The sequence below is a fragment of the Phoca vitulina genome, unplaced genomic scaffold (genome assembly GCF_004348235.1).
Source record: "Phoca vitulina isolate PV1807 unplaced genomic scaffold, GSC_HSeal_1.0 scaffold17, whole genome shotgun sequence".
NCBI lineage: Eukaryota > Metazoa > Chordata > Mammalia > Carnivora > Phocidae > Phoca > Phoca vitulina.
Genome location: NW_022589720.1, coordinates 37,919,436 through 37,940,023, shown reverse-complemented (window position 1 = coordinate 37,940,023; position 20,588 = coordinate 37,919,436). Strand labels below are relative to the sequence as shown.

The following is a 20,588-nucleotide window of genomic DNA, read 5'->3' as shown; positions in this document are numbered from 1 at the left end:
CATAAAATAATCATATGTATACACCTCTTGTCTTCACACCAGAGTTTGAAAGCTATCTCTAGCCATGTACTTACAGCTATGGAAAACCGCTGAATGTTTTCATCCTCACAGTCTTGGATGACCTTATTCAGTCGATGGTTGTCATGAGATTCCCCATCAGTCACAATTACCATGACTTTTTTAACTCCCCTTCGGGCACCCCGGGCTTCAGTGAAAGCCTCCTTCCTGAAGTGATCACAGAAGAAAGAGAAGCAAATAAAATACCACCTCAAGGTTAGGCAAAGTGATAAACAAAAGAAAAACACTGACAACTCTAGTTAGAACAGTGCTGTCCTTCCACGATCAACATTCACAACCACTGTTCAAGCTGGGAGGCATGAAGATCATTATTTGTAATAGTCTTAGATTTCTCCCAGATGATGAAGAGGTCACCATTTTACTAATCATCACATATCCCATATACAAAGGGCAGCACTATTTCATTCTTTGGAAACTTCTCAGGGAAGGTGTGACTGGAGCACACATCAGATCTGGAGAAGGTCAGATCTTAAATACTTGCTCAGCCACTCCTTTCTCTATAAACACTCCTCTTTTCTTCTGCTTTTGGCAGAGGCTTTTGCTTTGTCCTCACTTCCACCACATCTATTCTGACATTTATAGAACAGTATGGAAATCCTCTGAGCTGAGGAGGGGAGCTGGGAGAAAACAGAATTTTGTATGGCTGGAATGCTTGAGAGTGCTCTTGGATATGGGGGAAAAATTGGACATAGTAATAAAAGACTGCTGATGGCTGTGGTCTGAGTCAGTGATAGAGCAGGGCTATGGGGGGCAAGAGCGGATGGAGTAGCTATGAAAGATTTGGTCTGAACTAGGTTTTAGGACACAGGCTGCTGGGGGTAGGATGGAAGAAAGCGGCACAGAGAGAAAGGGAAAATGCTATAACCTAACTGCAAAGAAAGGAATTTTTTATTTAATTCAAAAAACATTTATGGAAAGCAATGTAAGAGAGGGGAAATTAACAATTTTTGTTGTTTTGTGCTTCTACACACACACACACACAGAGGCATATTTTCCCTCTATTATGTTCTTTCCCTTGCTCACTTTCCTTTCTGGAGTCAAGTACATTTTACTTAGGAATGAAACAATGAAAGGATTTCATATAATATTTTTTAGATCTTGGTATAAAATGCAGCAATAATTATACTGAATGGTCTATTTCAATATTTTTCTTTGGTCATGAGGACAAACAGCTGCAGTTTGGGATATGCCAAAAAAACATTTCTCTTAAACTAACCTCCCAAAGGGTTTGCACAATACACATTAGTTTGACTGTAGATACACAATAAATATACACAATGGTGGGTATCTTGTGAGCAGGCTAAAAGATCCTGGTGATGTGGGCAAAGGGATTTTATCTCTGTTTATTTTCCTTTAAAAGTGCTAAATGTCAATACGACAAGATGTTAACAATTGTTGATTTGTTTGGTGAGTACATAGGATTTTGTTGTACTATTTTTTACATTTTTAATTTTTCTTACAATTTGCAAAATAAAGAAACTATTTAAAAAAGTTGGCCACTAGGGAACTGTGTATCTCTGCCCTCTACACTACACAGATAGATTTTCTGACTTTATATGCACAAACAAAGGTGAAAACAGATGTTAAAGGCTAGTCTTTATTTTTTTATTATATATATATTTTTTAAAGATTTTATTTATTTATTTGAGAGAGAGAGAGAGAACAAGCAGGAGGAGCAACAGAGGGAGAGGGAGAAGCAGGCTCCCTGTCCAAGCAGGGCGCCCAATGTGGGACTCGATCCCAGGACCCTGGGATCATGACCTGAGCCAAAGGCAGATGCCCAACTGACTGAGCCACCGAGGTGCCCCAAAGGCTAGTCTTTAAATGAAGTTCAGACATGGATATCATATAAGATTCTATCCTTTTTGCAGTCCTAACTCCTTAGAGGATCACCAAGACTTCCCAATTCTCTTGAAGATCCAGGCCATTACTGAATGAACCTCAACCAATGGAGATGATTAGACATTTCTTAAAGAAAATCTGGTAAATCTAAACAGGGGTTGGTTTTATATAATGTAAGAGTAGCCACTGGCAGAACTCTTGAGTACACTCTTTCTGTTTCAAATATCTTCAGCAAATTGCCCTTTACTCCCAAATACTACCATCCAATGAAAATAGAAGTAAAGGATTCTAAAAAATGAAAAATATTTTTTTGCAACTGGCCCTGCTTAAAAGGAATAAAGAACAATTAAAAATATGCTTCAGTGTGAAAAACTAATGTACAAGAAGGATACTTAGTAATACCATTATTGAGTTTTATTTATATACAAAACTCAATAAACTATGTGTCTGACAGCTAGACCCTTTGTGAAACATGTAGGCAAAAACCATATAGGGTCATGGAATTTAGAGTGTATTTATGCAGGAGCAAAGCAGCCAGAATACTTCTTCAGTTAGTTTTCAAAGATGAATATTCATTCTTAAGTGGTTGCCTTTGGAAAACACAGCTCCCTACAGGCTCAGAGCTTTCAAAGAACACTTTGATTTACTTTGAATGTGCAGTCACATTTAGTCAATTATTTAAGAGGGTGCATTCAGTACACCTCAACATGTGCACTCTTTGTGCATGCAAATTGGTGATCCTATAGGCAGGTAAATGTAAAATTACCCCATCTGTTTGTGATTATTTTCTCTTGAGCCCCATATAACTAGAACCACATGCTTCTCTAACACTTACAAGTCTAAGGCTGCACATGAAATTTTAAATTTTTGAATGTCCAACCCATTTTTTGGAATATCCATGTTAACTATTTTAACCCCCTTAAAATACTGATCTTAGCAGGCAGGTGAAATGAGAGCATGGCTAATTAGCTCTTTAAAATCAGATGAGAGTCCAGAAGTTGAAGACACTTAACAGAAGGATCCTTAATATTAGTCAAACTATTTATTAGATTTCCTGTGATTTTGGTATTGTTTAGTTTTTGTTCAGAATCTTACTAGCTTTAAAGGTAACTTAGGAAGAAAATAGCAAGAGATAAGAGTTGAATGTAGTTGGGAAAAATATAGAAAAACTGTTTCACATTGTAATCAAAGGACAGTTCTGTAGCTTCTCATAGAATGAAGTTCAAACAGAGTAGATTATGTGTTCTCCATGGAGGTATAGGAGAAAGGAAGGGATGTAAATTAGAGGGAATTTGGAGAAAGGAAGAAAGAAAGAATGCACAAATGATGAAGTTCTTGCAACTTCTTTTAATCTTTTCACTGAAAATGATTTCAAATACAGCAATATTGAATTTGACCTCTTAAAGACTCTTACGTGAGAGCTTCAATAACCCTAAATCAGGTACTGTAAAATTATGGACATACTAGGATATAAATATATATTGAGTAGAAGTGAATGAATATTAATCCTTTTTTTTTAAATGAGATTCCTAGAAGCTGTAGACAAAGAACAAAGGGAAAAGATATTCACTAATATTATGTCTTAGTACCCAAGAACATGATGCAGCAGACTACAGTAATTTTCTGATTTTTCCATCATTTCAACCTTTGGAATAAGAGGAAAGATATGAAGGGTGGGGAGACTATATTGTAGAAAAACTTGATCCTATAACTATTAGTTAATCAGTGGGATCTAGTTTTAAAAAAAAAGATGGCTTTAAATATTGCCAAGGTAAATGTTCAGTCGACACTCCAGGGCTTGATTGTGAGCAGTTATTTTTGCACAGTCTTTTACTTTGGTTTATTTTTTAATCCACATACCTGGCTGTGTCTATTCCAAGGGCTGTCATAGTCTGGCGGCCACCTCTCTGGATTATTTTATTTGCTGCAACAAGTACCTCTTCTGTTGATGAATACTTATTGAGGTTGAACTCATGGGTTACATTTTCTCCATACTGTACAATTCCAACCTGAAATACCAAGCCACTGTGAGTTATCCATCTAGCAATGTTCCGTTTTCAATTTTCTTTAGTTTAAACATGTAGATCAGATATACTTTTTTGTCTTTCAGATGAGTTTAAAAATTCATCAGTACACAAATCCTTCTATTTTGACAGCAATAACCATTGCCACTTGTGGATATTCACAGCCCAAAGAACAAGAATGATAGTGCTACTATTAAACTTCCCAAACAATTGGTTTATATCTTCAATAGTTTCTACTGGATGACTCTGGCAGGCCTTGGTGGGTAGAAGGTGCTACACACTGACATGCTCTCTGCCTTCACAGAGTTTCTAAACTAGAGAGAGAGAGAGAGAGATTCAACACATGATCATTCCAGTGCATGTTCAACTGTGGAGAGGGCTATAATGCTGTTTAGCAAGTAGAACCTAAGGCCCTACTTCAGAAGAGGCTCAGGGAAAGCCTCTTAGAAGTGATAATCAAGTTAAGACTGGAAGGTGCAAGGAGGGTGGAGACCTGTCCTGAATGGAGGCTGAGTGGGAGGATGGGGTCCACACGAGGGGAATCTGTATGTAAAGAAGATGAGATGAGCAAAAAGCAAGGGACGTCCTGAGAACCGAAAGGAAGTCAGTGAGCCTGGACCAGGCTGTGAGGGTAAGTGAAACAAGATGAGGCTGGGTGAGTAATAAGCGGGGCATGTATCTGGGGAGGGCACATATGCACTTCAGGCTTTATCTAGTTCAGGCGTAGCTTCATTTCTCTCATGCCAGCCCTTCTCCCCACCATCCCTTTTCATGTTATCTGTCTTCCCTTTCTTTCTGACTTCCCCTTTCACTCTGTCCTTTGCACAGACTGGATAATTTGGGCAGCTAACTGCAAAGCCACCATAGAGTAAAATGATATAGAGGGTAAAGTGTCCCCAGATTTGATTTCCCTTGCTCCATATACCTCCCCTCTCCCCTAGAGATGCCCATTTTTCTTATCCTTTTTCTATACCTTTCCTTAAATGTTGATGTGAACCAATAGACTAATCTATATCAAGAATTGTGACTGGAGATAACTTTTTGTTTAATTTTCTCTACTCAAAATTCGAGATTCAGAGAATTCTATACCCAAAGGAATGTCTTTTTAATGTAGAAATCTACATTTCTTGGGTTGGGGAAGCGATTTGAGACAAGGTTGCCTTATTTCCCAGGCAATTGTGTAGTTTGTCCATTGATAAAGTTGCCTCATGCTTGCTTCAGACCCATCCTATTTCCAAGTCTGATCCTATTTCTTTTTTTTATTATTTTTTTATTTTTTAAAGATTTTATTTATTTGAGAGAGAAAGAATGAGACAGAGAGAGAGCATGAGAGGGGGGAGGGTCAGAGGGAGAAGCAGACTCCCCGCCGAGCAGGGAGCCCGATGCGGGACTCGATCCCGGGACTCCAGGATCATGACCTGAGCTGAAGGCAGTCGCTTAACCAACTGAGCCACCCAGGCACCCTGATCCTATTTCTAAGTGGCAGAGGGGATTGGCATCTACCTTCCAGCCTCCCTTGCAGATGTCACTGTTTTCAGAAATCTTCAGGCTTAATTATGTGTCTGATTTAAAGATACATTTCCACAGTTGTGTCTTTCTTCTTGGAAACCAGAAGTATACTCTGGCATTTTCAGAAACCAATAGGAGAACCTTCCAATTTAAAATAATCTTTATCATCTTTGAGCTACCTTCTAGAGTACTTTAGACATCGTGGACCAATTAAGGCCACTATACTTAAATAAGAGTAGTATCGTATATTTTTAATGCTTTTTAAAAAAATTTTCCCCAATTTATTCAGATTATAGTAACAGAAATTAGTACCACATTTTATAAATGAGGAATTTAAGTTTAAAATATTCCTCATGGTGAAGGGGCAGAGAAGGGTCTAGTCTAAGATGTGAGTCCCTTCTCCCAGGGCTTTTTCCATCACTCTACTTCCTCTCTACAAAAATACACCTCCCTAAAGTGCCCGCATTCTCTGTCACATCATCCTGCCAGTTTCTACTAAATGCTGCTATCATATCATTGCTACTTGATGAATTTAACGAGCTAGCTACCTAATTGAGATGCACTGGAGAATATAATAAAGCAAAGCAAACAAACAAACAGATCATATTTTAAAAATAGAACATATTAATCCTTCCTTAGAGTTGCTTAGTTGGGTATAGGATAAATAAGAAATAACGAGAAAGCATATTCAAGTGTAAGATAAAGTACATAATAGGCGGAGTGAACATGCAATCTGCTCAATTCATGTCCAGGATAACCCTGCTCTTCTATGAACATATCTTTCACTATCTATTCCAAGATTATGTGCTATTATAATTGGAATAAAGATGACGAGAAGTCCCTTTGGAAATAAAGTAGGCTACAACCAACTAATTATGCAAAAAATAATAAAATGAATGAGGACACACCCATAACTCCAATTCAGGTTATTTCTCTGAATTAAATGTTATGGATAGTTCTCTATTACTCTCCACAAAGATTTAAAAATATTATCCCAATAACCTTTATAGCTTTTAATTAATAATTCAGGGAGAAACTGAATAATTATTAAGGGAAACCATGAAGGCTTGACATTGTCTTTGCATATATAAATATTCAATGTAAATAAAGGTAAAATGATTTTGCTACTTAGATAATCATTATGCCTGTTTTTGGGTATCAAAATGAATAAATGCTACTGTGGAAGTTAATTGCTCACCCATTCAGGACATCTTACAGAGTTGCTTTGTTTTTCTTTCCCTTTGTTTTTATTTGATTAAGCAGGAGACCAAAGAACTCTGAAAACCGTCATTCCTGTCATTATTCTTGGATATTTTACTACTTGGGTGAATCTACTGAACACCCTAATCTCTCATTTGGATAATCTATTGAATAGCCTAGTCTCTTATTTCTTTGACTTCCTCATCTTCAGTAATTTTTTCCTCTAGGTCACCTATGTTGTCCACTCTCAAGGTCTTATCCTTGACCTTCTCAACAGGAAAAACTGCAGTACCTCCATCTCAATTTCAAGTGTTCGTCTGTCTGACCATTAATTTCAGCTCATTTACCTAGTATATTTAATTCATCAATTCCTTCACCACATCAAGACTTTCAATTAATTCAGAGATCGTACTTTTTTTTTTTTTTTTAACTTAGCATAGATTTCATGGTCCATCACCACAATCATTTACTTGCAAACTTTAACTCCTTTAACCTTTTTTCCCCTCCATTAACTCACTTGGCTAACTTCCAACTCTGGTTAAGTCCAAATATCTTCTTTTCTTTGCGAGCTTCTGTGACACTAAATGTTTCTAGACAGAAATCACACAATTTATAGACTGGTCTCACTTTAAAGTTATGGCCATGAATCTCTAATGTGGTTGCACATAACACTGCCCAACAGTCCTACTCCTTTGTACTAATGAGTGCACTTTGCTCCCATTTATTGAGTTCAATCGAATTCTAGTCATAAGCTATTAACTGCTCAGGAAAAAGAGAGTATCACACTGATACATGGGGAGGAGGTCACATGAAAAGAGATATAATTTATGCCAATTAAACAAGGCTGCTTTGTGCCATAATATTTGACATTTGCAACATACTTTACATATCTTATAAAACCTTCTATGAACTATTGGATTATCTGGACACCAGGAATAGAAGAAAAATTTTAGCCCCTTGTTAAGTCAGAAATCAGTGCTTTATATCTTTTCCCTCTCTCTCTTTCTCTACCGACTTAACATATATCCCAATTCCATAAGTTTATTCTTTAGAGAACTTATAACTGCCAGTTGCCTCACCTTTTCTTTATACTTTGCTTCTAACAACTCCACCTGAGGGTCTCTTCAAATGGCTGACTGCCCTTGGACTGCTAGAGCTGCTTTGCCCCAGAGGCTCAAAGAGCCAGAAGTGCCTGGAAATTTTCTCCCTCCTCACCCCTCGCCCTGCTCCATAGACGATGTCTGAGTCCAGGCAGGGAAAGATCAGTCCCTTGACTCAACTTGGAGCTCCCCTTCCAGATCAGCCTGAGGTCTTGATTTCACCTGAAATCACACCCTTGGTTGTCCTCAGTTGCTACTGTTTCGCTCCCCCAAATCTCTTACTATTTTCTTTTAAAAGCACTCCCTTAGTAAATCACTGTCACTTGGCTCATTTTCTCAGGGTTTGTGTCTGGGAAACCAGACCTAAGGGAGGGAGAGAGGATATAAAGCACTGATTTCTGACTTACCAAGGGGCTAAAATTTTTCTGCTATTCCTGGTGTCCAGATAATCCAATAGTTCACAGAAAGTTTTATAAGATATGCAAAGTATGTTGCAAATGTCAAATATTATGGCACAAAGCAGCCTTGTTTAATTGGCATAAATTCTACCTCTTTTCCTGTGAGCTATTATCCCTGTTTCTGAATTTCTTCATTGGCCCAGATCAGACCTCACTGCCTTGAACCTGGACTGTGGCAATTGTTGGTCTCTCTGCTCTTGCTCTCCCTCAGATTTCCATTCTCCTCAGCTCCATATACATATTCATGGAAGATTAACTGTCTTGAAATTCTGCTTTTATCACATAACTTCCTTCTTCAAAAATCTCTAATAACTCTCCATTGCCTACTACATCAATGACTTTGAAATATACTTTAAAAGAGAATTTTTATTCTACTTAAGATGGAAAACAGATAAAACTTCAAGGTGCTCCTTGAAATACTAGACCTGTAGGGTAAAATTCAGTTTTCTTTCCCTGACCCGCAGTCACTCAACAGCCTGACTGCACCTTCTTTGTTCCCCCTCAACTCTAGGATTCCCCAGTCCGAGTGCTGTCCCTACCCTTTCTCATCCCTCCCATAAAACTAAATTTTTACTACCCATTCTGGAAGATTCAATTCAAGTTTCACTTTCTCTGCAAAACTTTCCCCACCTAATCACCAATCTAGATAATACTGATCTTCCTCTTCTCTGAGCCCTGAGGCAAACTTGTCTGTTTTGCTTGTGTGAGTACAGCATTCTTCTCAACTGCTTTGTATGTGTGCTTTATCTCCCCAACTACATTATATGTTCGAGAGGGGCAAGGAGGGGTAAAGAGCATGGACTATGTCACAGCTTTTGGTATTCTCTTATCCCATGCCACTGCTTTGCTTTGCTTACAGTTGACCCGCATACATTCTTACTAGATGACTGTAACATTTCACATAAGCAAGTAGAAAATTGAGATAGCAGGGAAATAATGATAAGCAGAAGAAGAGAGCAAAAAGAAGTGTGGGAATGAGAAGACTGGGCAGTAGAAACTCAAATCTCAGGGAAATGACCCAGTGTAGGTCCCTGGCTGATACTGGGCTGTGTATTTCCTTAGGAACCAGGCAGAGTAAGACCTGCTGTGCCTTCCCCATAAAAAGAGTTCCATTTATTGATTTTGATCACAGGAAAATGGTCAAATCACAAAACAAACATAACTAATGCTTTGCTGAGTATTGATGAGACTCAGTGAATAAAAACAGTTTCAGTCCCAGCTTAGCGTATAATTGAAGGCAGGTAAAACAGATTCATACTAGCACCCTGTGTATATATGCATATGCAACAGAATCAAATAAAGGTCATGATTAAATAGCAAGATAAAAAGTGAGCCAAGTGATGAACACACCCTGAAGGAGGCTGGAGGAGAGAAGCACAAGCACATTTACTGTCTTGCATTGAAAGGCCTCATGGAGGGAAGAAGATGTAGCCTCCTAAGTGAGAACCCCAGGTGAAGAACAGACAATGGGTTATGAATGTAGAATGGGAGAAAGCAAAGCTGTCTGGAGCTTGGAAAATATGTCAGAAATGATGAAGAACTGAAATCATTCTAGAAATTGAGAAAAGTAAAACAGCCAATAATCATCATATTTGACTTGAAGCAGTCAGTTGCTTCAGTTGTTGGAATGATACAAGAACCAGAGGGTAGAAGTTAAGTAGAACACTGTTGAAGAGTAATGGGGATGAAAAGATTCTAGGCATGTTTGCTAAATGGAAATAAGTAAGCAGGGATAGCAGCTAAAAGAAGCAATAGGTTCGATGTGAACTTTAAGAGAAAATGGAGAAAAAAGTAGCTTATGACCTCAGTAAGAGTACAGGAAGATAGTAACAACACTCATAAGGAGTGGATGAATCCCAAGTAGAACGATTGCTTTCAGAGACACCTGGAAAGGAAGCCTTTACTTCCTAGGGAGATACAGTTTGAACTTCCTGATTAAGTAGAACAAAAGATATGGGTATGTAATTATAATCTAAGGGCAAAGAGAACTAAGATTCAGGCTAGAGAATAAATCAGGCACACAATGGCTGAGGATTCTGTTACATGAACCAGAGGTTTGTAACACTGATTCAAACCCTCCACTTAAACATGAGATTTATAATCCTTCTTCAGCTAAGCCATGAACTAATATTCCCTTACCCCTTTCCTAGGGAGTGCTAGCATCCTTTTGTATGTTACTAGGTATGATATTTAAAGAGTTCCATGGTCAAGTAAACTTGGAAAACCAAGGGTAACACAAAGTTAACATGTATCTTTACAGCAGGACCCCCTTCTACATCCTCTCTGTCTCTCTGTTTTTATCTCTTTTGTCTGCCTCTCTTTCTCCCTTTGCTATTTATATTAACTAAAAAAAACAAAAATCCACAAATTTCGAATGCAAAAGACCAAGACTTTCTCTTACTCCTGTCCCCAGTTGCTCTACTCTGACTCATAAGCAAATTCTTTTGAAAGTGCTCTCAGAGGGCGTCTGGGTGGCTCAGTTGGTTGGGCGGCTGCCTTTGGCTCAGGTCATGATCCTGGAGTCCCTGGATCGAGTCCCGCATCGGGCTCCCTGCTCAGCGGGGAGTCTGCTTCTCTCTCTGACCCTAACCCCTCTCATGTGCTCTGTCTCATGCTCTCTCTCTCAAATAAATAAATAAAAATCTTTAAAAATAAAAAAAATAAAAAAATAAAAAAAAGAAAGTGCTCTCAGAGAGGGGCCTGGGTGGCTTAGTCAGTTGGGTGACTGACTCTTGGTTTCAGTTGGGGTCTTGATCTCACGGTTGTGAGACTGAGCCCCGCATTGGGCTCCATGCTTAGCTGGGAGTCTGCTTGAGATTATCTCTCTCCCTCCACCCCTGCCCTCCTCTCTAAAATAATAAATAAATAATTCTTTAAAAAAAATGAAAGTGCTCTCAGAATCTCTAATATGAAAACATGAATTGTGAATCATGAATTGGAAGACCTGGTATATTTTATTCTTATTTAAGGGAATATTTTTGGGAGAAACATATTCAATACCTCATGTCAAGCAACATAGTTTGGAAAACATTTCTTTACAATACTGAGTTACCTACTTGTAAAGATCAATTAATTGTTCTGCCTCATTCACCTCTGTTATATTCATGATACAATATCATGTAGTGCAGTTACGCAAATAGAAGATTTTATCTCATTTCTAAGCTGGAAGTCTTTTGGGTTCAGGGACAAAGTTTTAGTTTTTTGTTTTTTTTTTAAATTTTTTAAACTGCCCATGACAGCTAGCATAATATTTGATCAATAAGATACTTCATATATATCTGCCAAATTACAATGAATTAATTATCTAAGTGGCTTCATTTCTTTTGGGGGGTAGAGAAGAAAGAGGAGGAAAATGAATGTGAGAAATATAAAAGAAATCACTGTAAGGAAGGCCTTCTGATTTTTCTTTCATGAAACTTCAAGTCACAACAGAATGACAAAGAAGTTTAAGAAAGAGAAGTGTGTAAAATAGCTATTAAGTGTATTAAGTCAAAGAGCTATGAAGGAATGGAATTATTTTCTCATTTAGAGTTGTATTATTACTTTGTATTGTTAAGTCAATGTTCTATCAGCAGTACCTAAATTTTAATTTCTAGCACAAACTAAGTTTCTGGGCTTTCATTCAACAATTAACATTATCAACTCAATGGCTTCTTTAGGGGAATAATGATAGGGTAAAACAATGGAGTTTTCAGTGTAAGATGCACAATTGCTTAACATGAAAAGACCTCAGGCTTTGTGTCTGGCCAATTTTATATTTCCTTTTACCAAACTATGGTACAAAAGCCCTGCCCTATAATATGCTTCTAATGTAATCAAGTCAGAGTATGATGTGGTAATAATACAGATTGTAGTCCGAGTGAACCATCATCATGGACCATTCTGAGGCTATTTTAGCTGAAACTAGGCTTAACCTCTTGTCACTATGGAGAGGGACATAAATGAGACTGGTTCCTAAGGAGATGAAATGAGTTCTCAGAAGCATAAAATTGATAGATGATAGATATAAGTTCTAGGAAAAGGGTGTCTTTAGCTGCCCTCTTGAATGCTGTTGCAATGAAACTCATCCAAGTTCAAAAATGCAAAGATAGGAGAGTAAAAGTAAAGTTCCGAGGAGAGAGAAGACTGTGGCAGAAATCAGGATGAGAGGTGAATGGGGCTGGGGAGGGAACACCTGCAAAGAAAAGCCTGAAATCTAATGTAAAGGGATGTCTGGGGGAGTCCCCACAAACAAGTACTTCTAGCTCGATGACTTCATGACGTGAAGTGAGAGAAAGAGGTCATTACAGCAATGGTTTTTAACACAAGGAGAGAAATTCCAGCAATGACATTTTTCCAACCCAAATGATTTATCTCCTATGTGCTTGGCAACACATAAAACTCCAAATTGTAGTCCATAAATAAAAGGTTTAAGGCACGATGCTGTCAAAGTGGAATTCACAGTCTGCCAGGAGAGACAGACACATGAAGCAAAAAGTAGTGCTACCAACTGATGAGAGCAATAAGTGAAGGGTGAGCACAAGGTCCGGGAACATGGGAGGAGAAAGAATTGTTCATGGGAAGCAGGGGCGGAAAGATCATGGAAAGTGACAGAGCAAGTGACATTGGAACTGAGTCTATGAAGTTTACCTAGCACCTAGGGCCTGGGGTGGAGAAGGGCACTCTGGGCAGAGGGACTCGTGGACACTGATGATGTGTTCAGGGATGGCCGGGGGGTGGACGTGGCTGCAGAGCAAGAAGGGAGGCAAAAAGACACCAGGGAGGCAGGGGGCAGCAGGAATGACTGGTGCCAGGTGACAGATGCCATATAATCCACTGGAGAGCTTGGATATTATTTAGCAGGTGAAGATAGGCGATTTTTTATCCAGGGAAATGCTATAATCTGAAAAGATCTGGAAAGATAACTCAGGTGAGTTATGGATGGAGGTAGGAGAAAATGGAGACTGGGTGGTTAGTGATAGAGAAGATTCACCTCATTCACAGCACCACTGTCAGAAAGTATAGCTGATTGACAAGGACATGGATGCAAGGCGCAGTCAGGCTTCTTTTCAGACTTCAAAACAATGAATCAGGCCTCATATTTAAGGCTTCTAGGGAAATGGCCATAAAATGCGCAGTAAAAAGAAAGATAAATAATATTCCTAAAATTTAATTAATTTCTCTCTTTCATTTTGCCTGGTTTAATGCTATCCTATACTCTTGATAGCAACAATCTAGACATTGTTCCATTAGTATATTTCACTTTTATATCAAGCCTCACAATTTACTGGTTTTATTTAGGGTAATGCACTCGCATTTGGCATATTTATATCATTCTCATTTATTATTAAAAGCAATGTTATGTTTAGGTATTGAGGATCAATAAGACCTCCATAATGTTTATACCATCATATCTTTTATGGCAAGCTCAGAGTGTTTCAGGTTTGTTTTTATAGGTGGTTTTTTAAAAGGCAATTTTATAGCCTTTACTCTGTCTTGGATAAAAAATTGGTTTACAAAATTTCCTTCACTGTGTTTGCAAAAGTCTTAATGGGACCACACAGAAACATGGAAGAAATTTTGAGTAACTATTTGGAGTTGATCTTTTTGTCATTATGCTGCATTCTACTAATGTATACTAATTGTCATATAGAAACTTTATTTTTTTAAGTTTTTAATTTTAATTCCACTTAGTTAACATACAAGTTATGTTATATTAGTTTCAGGTGTACAATATGGTGTGATTCAACATATCCATACATCATTCTGTGCTCATCACAAGTGCACTCCTTAATGCAAGCTTTTTTATTTGTTTTCCTTCCTTCCTCCCTTCCTTCCTATCTTTGCTTTTTTCTTTGTTGTGTTGATAATTACTTGCACATCTTTGCAACTATCTTTCAATACATGCAATTACTAAATGACAAATCTATGACTGTAGAGAATAGGCTATCATATTTCATCTTTACCTGTTGTACTAAGTGTATGACTGTAACCAATATAATAAACAAGAACTATGATGTAGAGTCAGAATGTAAATTTTTTTGGCTCATTATCCCTTTAAAACTTATCTAGGGTGAAGTTCTCCCATTATCCCTGGATAGAAAGATAAATGTCTTATTCTTTGTTTTAAAATAGCTGTTAAAAAAAAAAAGACCTATACAATCTGACCAGTAAGCAACACAGGTTTGAACTGTGTGGGTCCACTGATACATGACTTTTTTTTTTTGGTAAATACAGTGTAGTACTGTAAATGTGTTTTCTCTGCCTTATGATTTTCTTAATCACATTTTCTTTTCTCTAGCTTATTTTATTATAAGAATACAGTATATAATATGTATAACATATACAATATGTGTTCATCCATTCCTTGTGTTATTGGTAGGGCTTCCAGTCAACAGTGGGCTATTAGCAGTTAAGTTCTCAGGGAGTCAAAAGTTACATGCAGACTTTTAACTATGCAGGGAGTCAGTGCCCCTAACCTTCACATTGTTCTAGGGTCAACTGTATTTTAATTTAGTTGTACCACATGAAATTGCTGTATTTGTAGGTAGAAAATGATCAAATAGCAACAATTTCATATGGTTCAACCTAAATTAAAACAAACTCAAGAAGACAAAATATCAAAGTTGATTTATAGTTAAATTTTCTCTCCTCCCCTTACTAAGGCTTACAGGGGGTGAGAAGCATGTAGTTGAGAAAGGTGCACGACTGGCTGTTTCTTTGTTTCTTTACTCATCTTCCCTTAGGTCGTTAACTATAGTTTCTGACCTCTCCAGGGACAGGGGTAGGGGAGATGTATAAAGGATACAGGAATTCTTACTTGACTGGTGCTATCCTGAGATAGATCAGGTGCTACCAGGTGATAACAGCCTTCTTGTGGGTTCTCTCCAGATTTCCCTTTACTTACATCCTTGTCTGAGTGAATATATTTCCCTACTGCAGTCCTAGACATCAGGGATGTCTTCTGCTTTTCTGTGCTCACCTCCAGGAGAGTCTATGGACAGGACCTAGCACGATTCCACAATGATTCATAAATACACACATTCTTTGTACCGACAGACGCGGGGCCTGCAGGCCAATTCCACCGCGGCTACCTCTCATCTGATTGCCTGTCAGGAGCTGGTCAGCTGCTCTGTCGCCCATTAGGTATTTCAGGCAAAGGTCAGGCACTAGTCAAGTTGTGTCCCAACTTTAGTGGACACACCAAGCTCACTGTACGATCCCACTGAAGCCTTTCTCACTAGGCTCTTCACAAATCCCCTCAACTCCATTCTTAATTCCTTTATACCTTTGAGGTGGGTGAGGAGTCTAAGAATTCACCATCCAGCTCTTAGCTTTCTATCTGTAGTCTCTCTCACAATTTATTTTTATATCTTCCCCTTTCAGGAATGAAGGCGGGGAGGATAAGTAATTGACCTGCTCCGTTTCTGAGCTGGGCTGGTTCACCCCTCCTTAGGCAACCTGCTGGTCCCCGGCTCCCGGGAGGAGGTCGCCATATTGATGCCCAACTTGGTGCGCGCACCCCATCAGCATAGCGCACTACAGCCCAGAACTCCTGGGCTCAAGCGATCCTCCTGCCTCAGCCTCCCGAGTAGCTGGGGCTACAGGCACGTGCCACCGCGCCCGGCGGAGGGTAAGTACTTGGGAGGAAAAATTCCAGAAGCAAATTCTGTCAATCTTCGGGCAGAATTGGGTGCTTTAATTGAAAACAAACAAAAACAAAAACAAAAGACAAAACAATCCAAACTTATTTAAATTATGTTACCATCAGTCAGGGAAAAAAATGGTTGTTAAAATAAATTATGTTTTTGGAGAGAATTACTATAAGACCACATGAAAGATAACCATACTTTTCAGTACGCATTTCTTTGAAGAGCAAGTATTTTTCCAAAATTTCTATGAACAAATTTATTTTCTGAATCCACTGAAGGAAGGTCAAATTTTAAAGCGAGCTTAAATGTGTTACACTTAAAACCTTATTAAATACAGTTTAGCAAAATTGATGGCTTAGTAAATATGTCCTTTTCAATCCATTTCATTTAGAGAATTGCTTATGAAACTAGTCATCAATACAACTTAAGCCAAAATAGAAAAAGATTAGAAAATACTAAAGTATAAACGCTAAAGCCCAAAGTATAAAGTAATATACTTAAAAGAATATTAAAATGCCAGTTATAGAAAAAGTGTCTCATTAAATGTCCACCTATCAGAGACAAATTTTTAAAAGCATTAATTATGATATACACATGTATTCAACAGAGTCTCATTAAGGGCCCACTATATCACAGCAAAGCACCGGCTGCCACTGAAAAGGATTAAAAGGTGATATAAAGTCTGTATCTAGAGATGCAGCAGACACATGTACATAATATATAATAATGCGTTAGTCCTGTGTTTCTCAAACTTTACCATGTTTAAGGATCATGTCGCTTGCTTACTTAAAATGCAGGCTCTAGAGCCCCACCCTGAGAGACTCCAATTCTGAAAATCTGGGGTACAGCCCAAGGACCTCACGGATTTGGAAAAAGAAATTCTATGAGCCACTTTTGGAGAAACACTGCATTATACAGAAGCCCTATGAGGGCAGTTGCTGTGTCTCTCTTATTCTCCACAATTATCCAAGCCCTAGCCCAGAGCCCAGTACACTGTAAACCCTCAGGAAAAACATTTGAGTAAATGAATGAAGGAGTATGGCTAAACTCCACAATGAATTATACAAGCAAAATGTGACATAAAAATTTAGCCATTTAAGAAGCTCCTCTCTCCTTAGGAAGAAGGTTTCCTTGGGTGAAATCAGCAGATATCACAACTGACTCGGTGCACAGGGTTGCATTTTGAAATTTTCCCCTCTGTGGAATGGGGTTCTAGAACTGAGTAAATGTGACCTGACTCTTCTGCCCCAGAGTATGTTCATTTCCCTCCCATTCACTGGTAGCATCTGAACCCTTAAGGCCTGGCCCCTATTCCTCTGAATAGAGTGATTGTTCCCCCCAAGGAAAGACATAGGATTCCATAGAGCCCACACTGGCAGGCTGGAATTCCACTGGTGGCTGGCAGAATAGCTCCTTTATTAGGACTTTCACTATAGAAATATAAAATTAATTACGGTTCTAGTGGATAGAAACATTAAAATTGCAGCAGGGTGGGTTGAGCATATAAGCAATGGATTATTATCTATTTCTTTACAAAACAGAGTCACTGGCACAGATTCCCACTGAGGCGGTGATTATTTTTCTAAGAGAGCCTTGTAGATTTCCTTCTTGAAGTTGTGGAGCAACTTCAAACATGTCACTGCTGCACTATTGTCTGCAAATAGCTACAGATAAATACATTTTTTACAGTGAAACAGATAAATGAATTTAAAAATAAAATAAAATTTCCAGATGAATAAAAAATACTTGAAATTAAAAAAAATATTCCAAGACTATTCTTGACTTTGGAAAGAAAGGACTGGATAAGGAAGCAAATGGGGTGGGCAAAACAGGTGGAAGTGAAGAAAGCACATCCTGGGGAAGGCAGTGAGAGAGGACAGAGCTGCGGTCCAGCCATTTCATGGCAGGTGTGTCAGGGGTCAGGGAAGAGAGTGCCACGGGGCTGGCCACAGAAGGACAGAGACAGTCATGATGAAATGAAAAGGACTAGAGACCTAACATTTAGGACCAGCTCTGAAACTTCTCCAGAAGTAGAGGTCTCCGCAAGGACAGAGAGCCCGACTGCAGTTGGAAAAGCTATGGTTTCTGATCTGTCATCAATAAGGAAGTAACCTTGAACAAGTTACTTAGACTCTTCCATCCCCTCCATAAATTGAGATTTGGGGCTAAATGACCCCCACAATTCTGCCCAGCTTTAATTTTATAGCTCCATGAAATTTTATTGACCAAAGAGAGAAAGGATAGGAAAAGAGAGGAAGAAGGAAGAGAGAGGTCCTTAGAAGGGAAAAAAAATGGAGGAGCAAGTCACATTCTGGAGTGGTCTTTTAAAGGATGCAGGCTGCCTAATGCCCTGTAGCAAGAAGAGATATAATATCCCCTCCAAACCTCTGGTAATTCACCTGGGAAGATTAACTGCAAATGAGAAACTTGCATCCAGGAAAATTTACATTTTATGATGCATAAAAGTTCATTTTCTTTAAATATTTTACACTGATTTCAAGATGTTCTTTATTGTACAGTAGGATATACACAGCCTTGCCCCTTACCTAGCTCTCACCTCTTCAGCCTTGGAACATGGCCATATGACATTTCACTTTGAGGTTTGCATCTACTTTGCAATCTTCAACTACTATCCTTTTGGGAAAATTCATTTTATATATATGTGTATACAAATTTATATTTATAGGTATACATATACAGAAATATATACAAGCATATCATACACACACACACACACACATACACACATCCGTGTGTATTTATGCCCCACACTATGTGTGGGTGTGCCAAATATTAATGCAGTCAGACCACTTTTTCAGAGCCTCAGAAATTTCTCCAAAAGTCGAGCTCTCAGAAAGAAAAGGAAAGACATTGGTCTGCTTGTGCAGTCCTAAAGTGTCCTGTGCTCTCCTGCAGTCCCCAAACCATGCAACAACCATTTTGACTCTGACTCCCGTACTAATTTCTGCTCTCAAGGCACTGACTTCACCCTGACATTTAATTTGCCTTTTATTCACTGTCATCTCCATATTTTAAGCCATACAGCCATATAAGTTTTTTTTAATTTTATTATGTTATGTTAATCACCATACATTACATCATTAGTTTTTGATGTAGTGTTCCATGATTCATTGTTTGCGTATAACAATCACCAGGCTAACCCATCTCCCCACCCCCCTCCCCTCTAGAACCCTCAGTTTAATAAACATTAGATTAGTTAAACCCAAACTCAGTGTCTGAAGTGGGAGAGCCACATGATAGGTTTCACTTCATTTAATGACAATAAAGGGGATGTGTTTAGAAACAGATACCCATGGGGAGAAATTAAAAAAAAAAAAAACTATTAAACTTAACTGTAGCTAAAACATGGAGCCTGTGCTTTTTGCTTAAGAAATTATTAAATATGAGAAAAAATGGACCTTAAGCGATCCTGTGGTCACTTATGAATTTACTTGTATAATATGAGAAAGGAGATTGTAATGTGATGTGTTTTTTTTTTTAACATCTTTTTTTTTAACATCTTTAGGATGTTAGATTAGTTTCCACAAATTCTGAAACCCTGCTTTGATATTACCAAAGGTGGCTGCACTTGCCTTATAAGTAAGAATACAATCATGATTTTACAGAGATTTATAGGGGATATTTTCTAAGAGCATTAGAAATGGCAGTTTTCATAATATTTTGTTTAGAAAATAACAGGGTCAGACATATAGAATATAAAATTCATCCCGAATATTAGCTTTATTGATTTATTTATTTTCAGCATATTTTGTATTATTAAAAATCTATACATTTTTATCTTTAGAACAACAGAAGTCAAAATGCGTAGTCACATACCTGTGTCTGTTTAGGACCAATATCCATTCTTTCAAGAAGGTCATTTAAAAAAGCTGTAACACTCTCCCAGGGGTAAATACTATTGGAGCCATCCAGCACTATGACTATGTCCAGTTGGGTGCTGCATTCTGTAATAAAAAGAGTCAACCGTGCAAATTTGGAGTTTGTCTTTTTAGATAGTATGAAGGTGTATGGAGTGTTTTCATAGCTGAAATAAGCTCATTTTAAAAGATAAGCTGATAGTTTACATAGTGGATACATTGGGTTTTAAAATCAGAAAAAATAGTTTTAGGAAAAGTAAAGGTGATAAATACTGCTGCATTCAATAGCAATTGGTTTGGGATTCTTATCAAGTAAAACTCATCTCTACTTAATTTTAATCAACATTGTATGAGTTATCTTTGGAAATTTTCTCAATATGAATTTTTTATATAACTGTTCTCTTTCTGTGTATTTCAAATGAGATTACTTTCTTCAAAGAGACTCACTCTTTAAATAAAAACAATGTGACAGCTTTAGTTATGATGTTTTAAACAAGACTCTGTTAAAGGTTATTTACACTAATAATCAGCTCCAAAAATAGCAGTGAGGTTTGGTTATAAATTGGCAAAGCAAACATTTACCTAAATTGGTAATGCTGGTAGCTGAGAAAATACTTCAAGCTTTTTGGTATGCTCCTGTGTATACATATGTCTCATTCATTGCTTACACTTTTCAAACATGTAAGAACATTGCATAAAATGTGTACCTCGTACAGGAGCAATGGAGTTCATGACTTGAAATGTGGGGCTGACATCAGAACAGATTCCAGTTGTGTAATGCAAATGTCCACATCTATAGGCATATAAGGGGCCACATGCCTTTTAAAAAATTAAAAACCATAAGATTAAAAATTATGTAACAGATTTG

The 20,588-nt window shown here is 37.9% G+C and overlaps 1 protein-coding gene across 1 annotated transcript in view; it reads right to left on the bottom strand.

Moving 5' to 3' along the window:
- ITGA1 (integrin subunit alpha 1) overlaps positions 1 to 20,588 on the bottom strand; it is a 138,043-nt gene that overhangs the window by 37,796 nt on the left and 79,659 nt on the right. Inside the window, exons 5-8 of the mRNA XM_032415228.1 lie at positions 20,428 to 20,539; positions 19,680 to 19,807; positions 3,781 to 3,929; positions 75 to 225 (exon numbers count right to left, since the gene is read on the bottom strand). Coding sequence (XP_032271119.1) covers positions 75 to 225; positions 3,781 to 3,929; positions 19,680 to 19,807; positions 20,428 to 20,539 — 540 coding nt within the window. The remainder of the gene's footprint in view (positions 1 to 74; positions 226 to 3,780; positions 3,930 to 19,679; positions 19,808 to 20,427; positions 20,540 to 20,588) is intronic.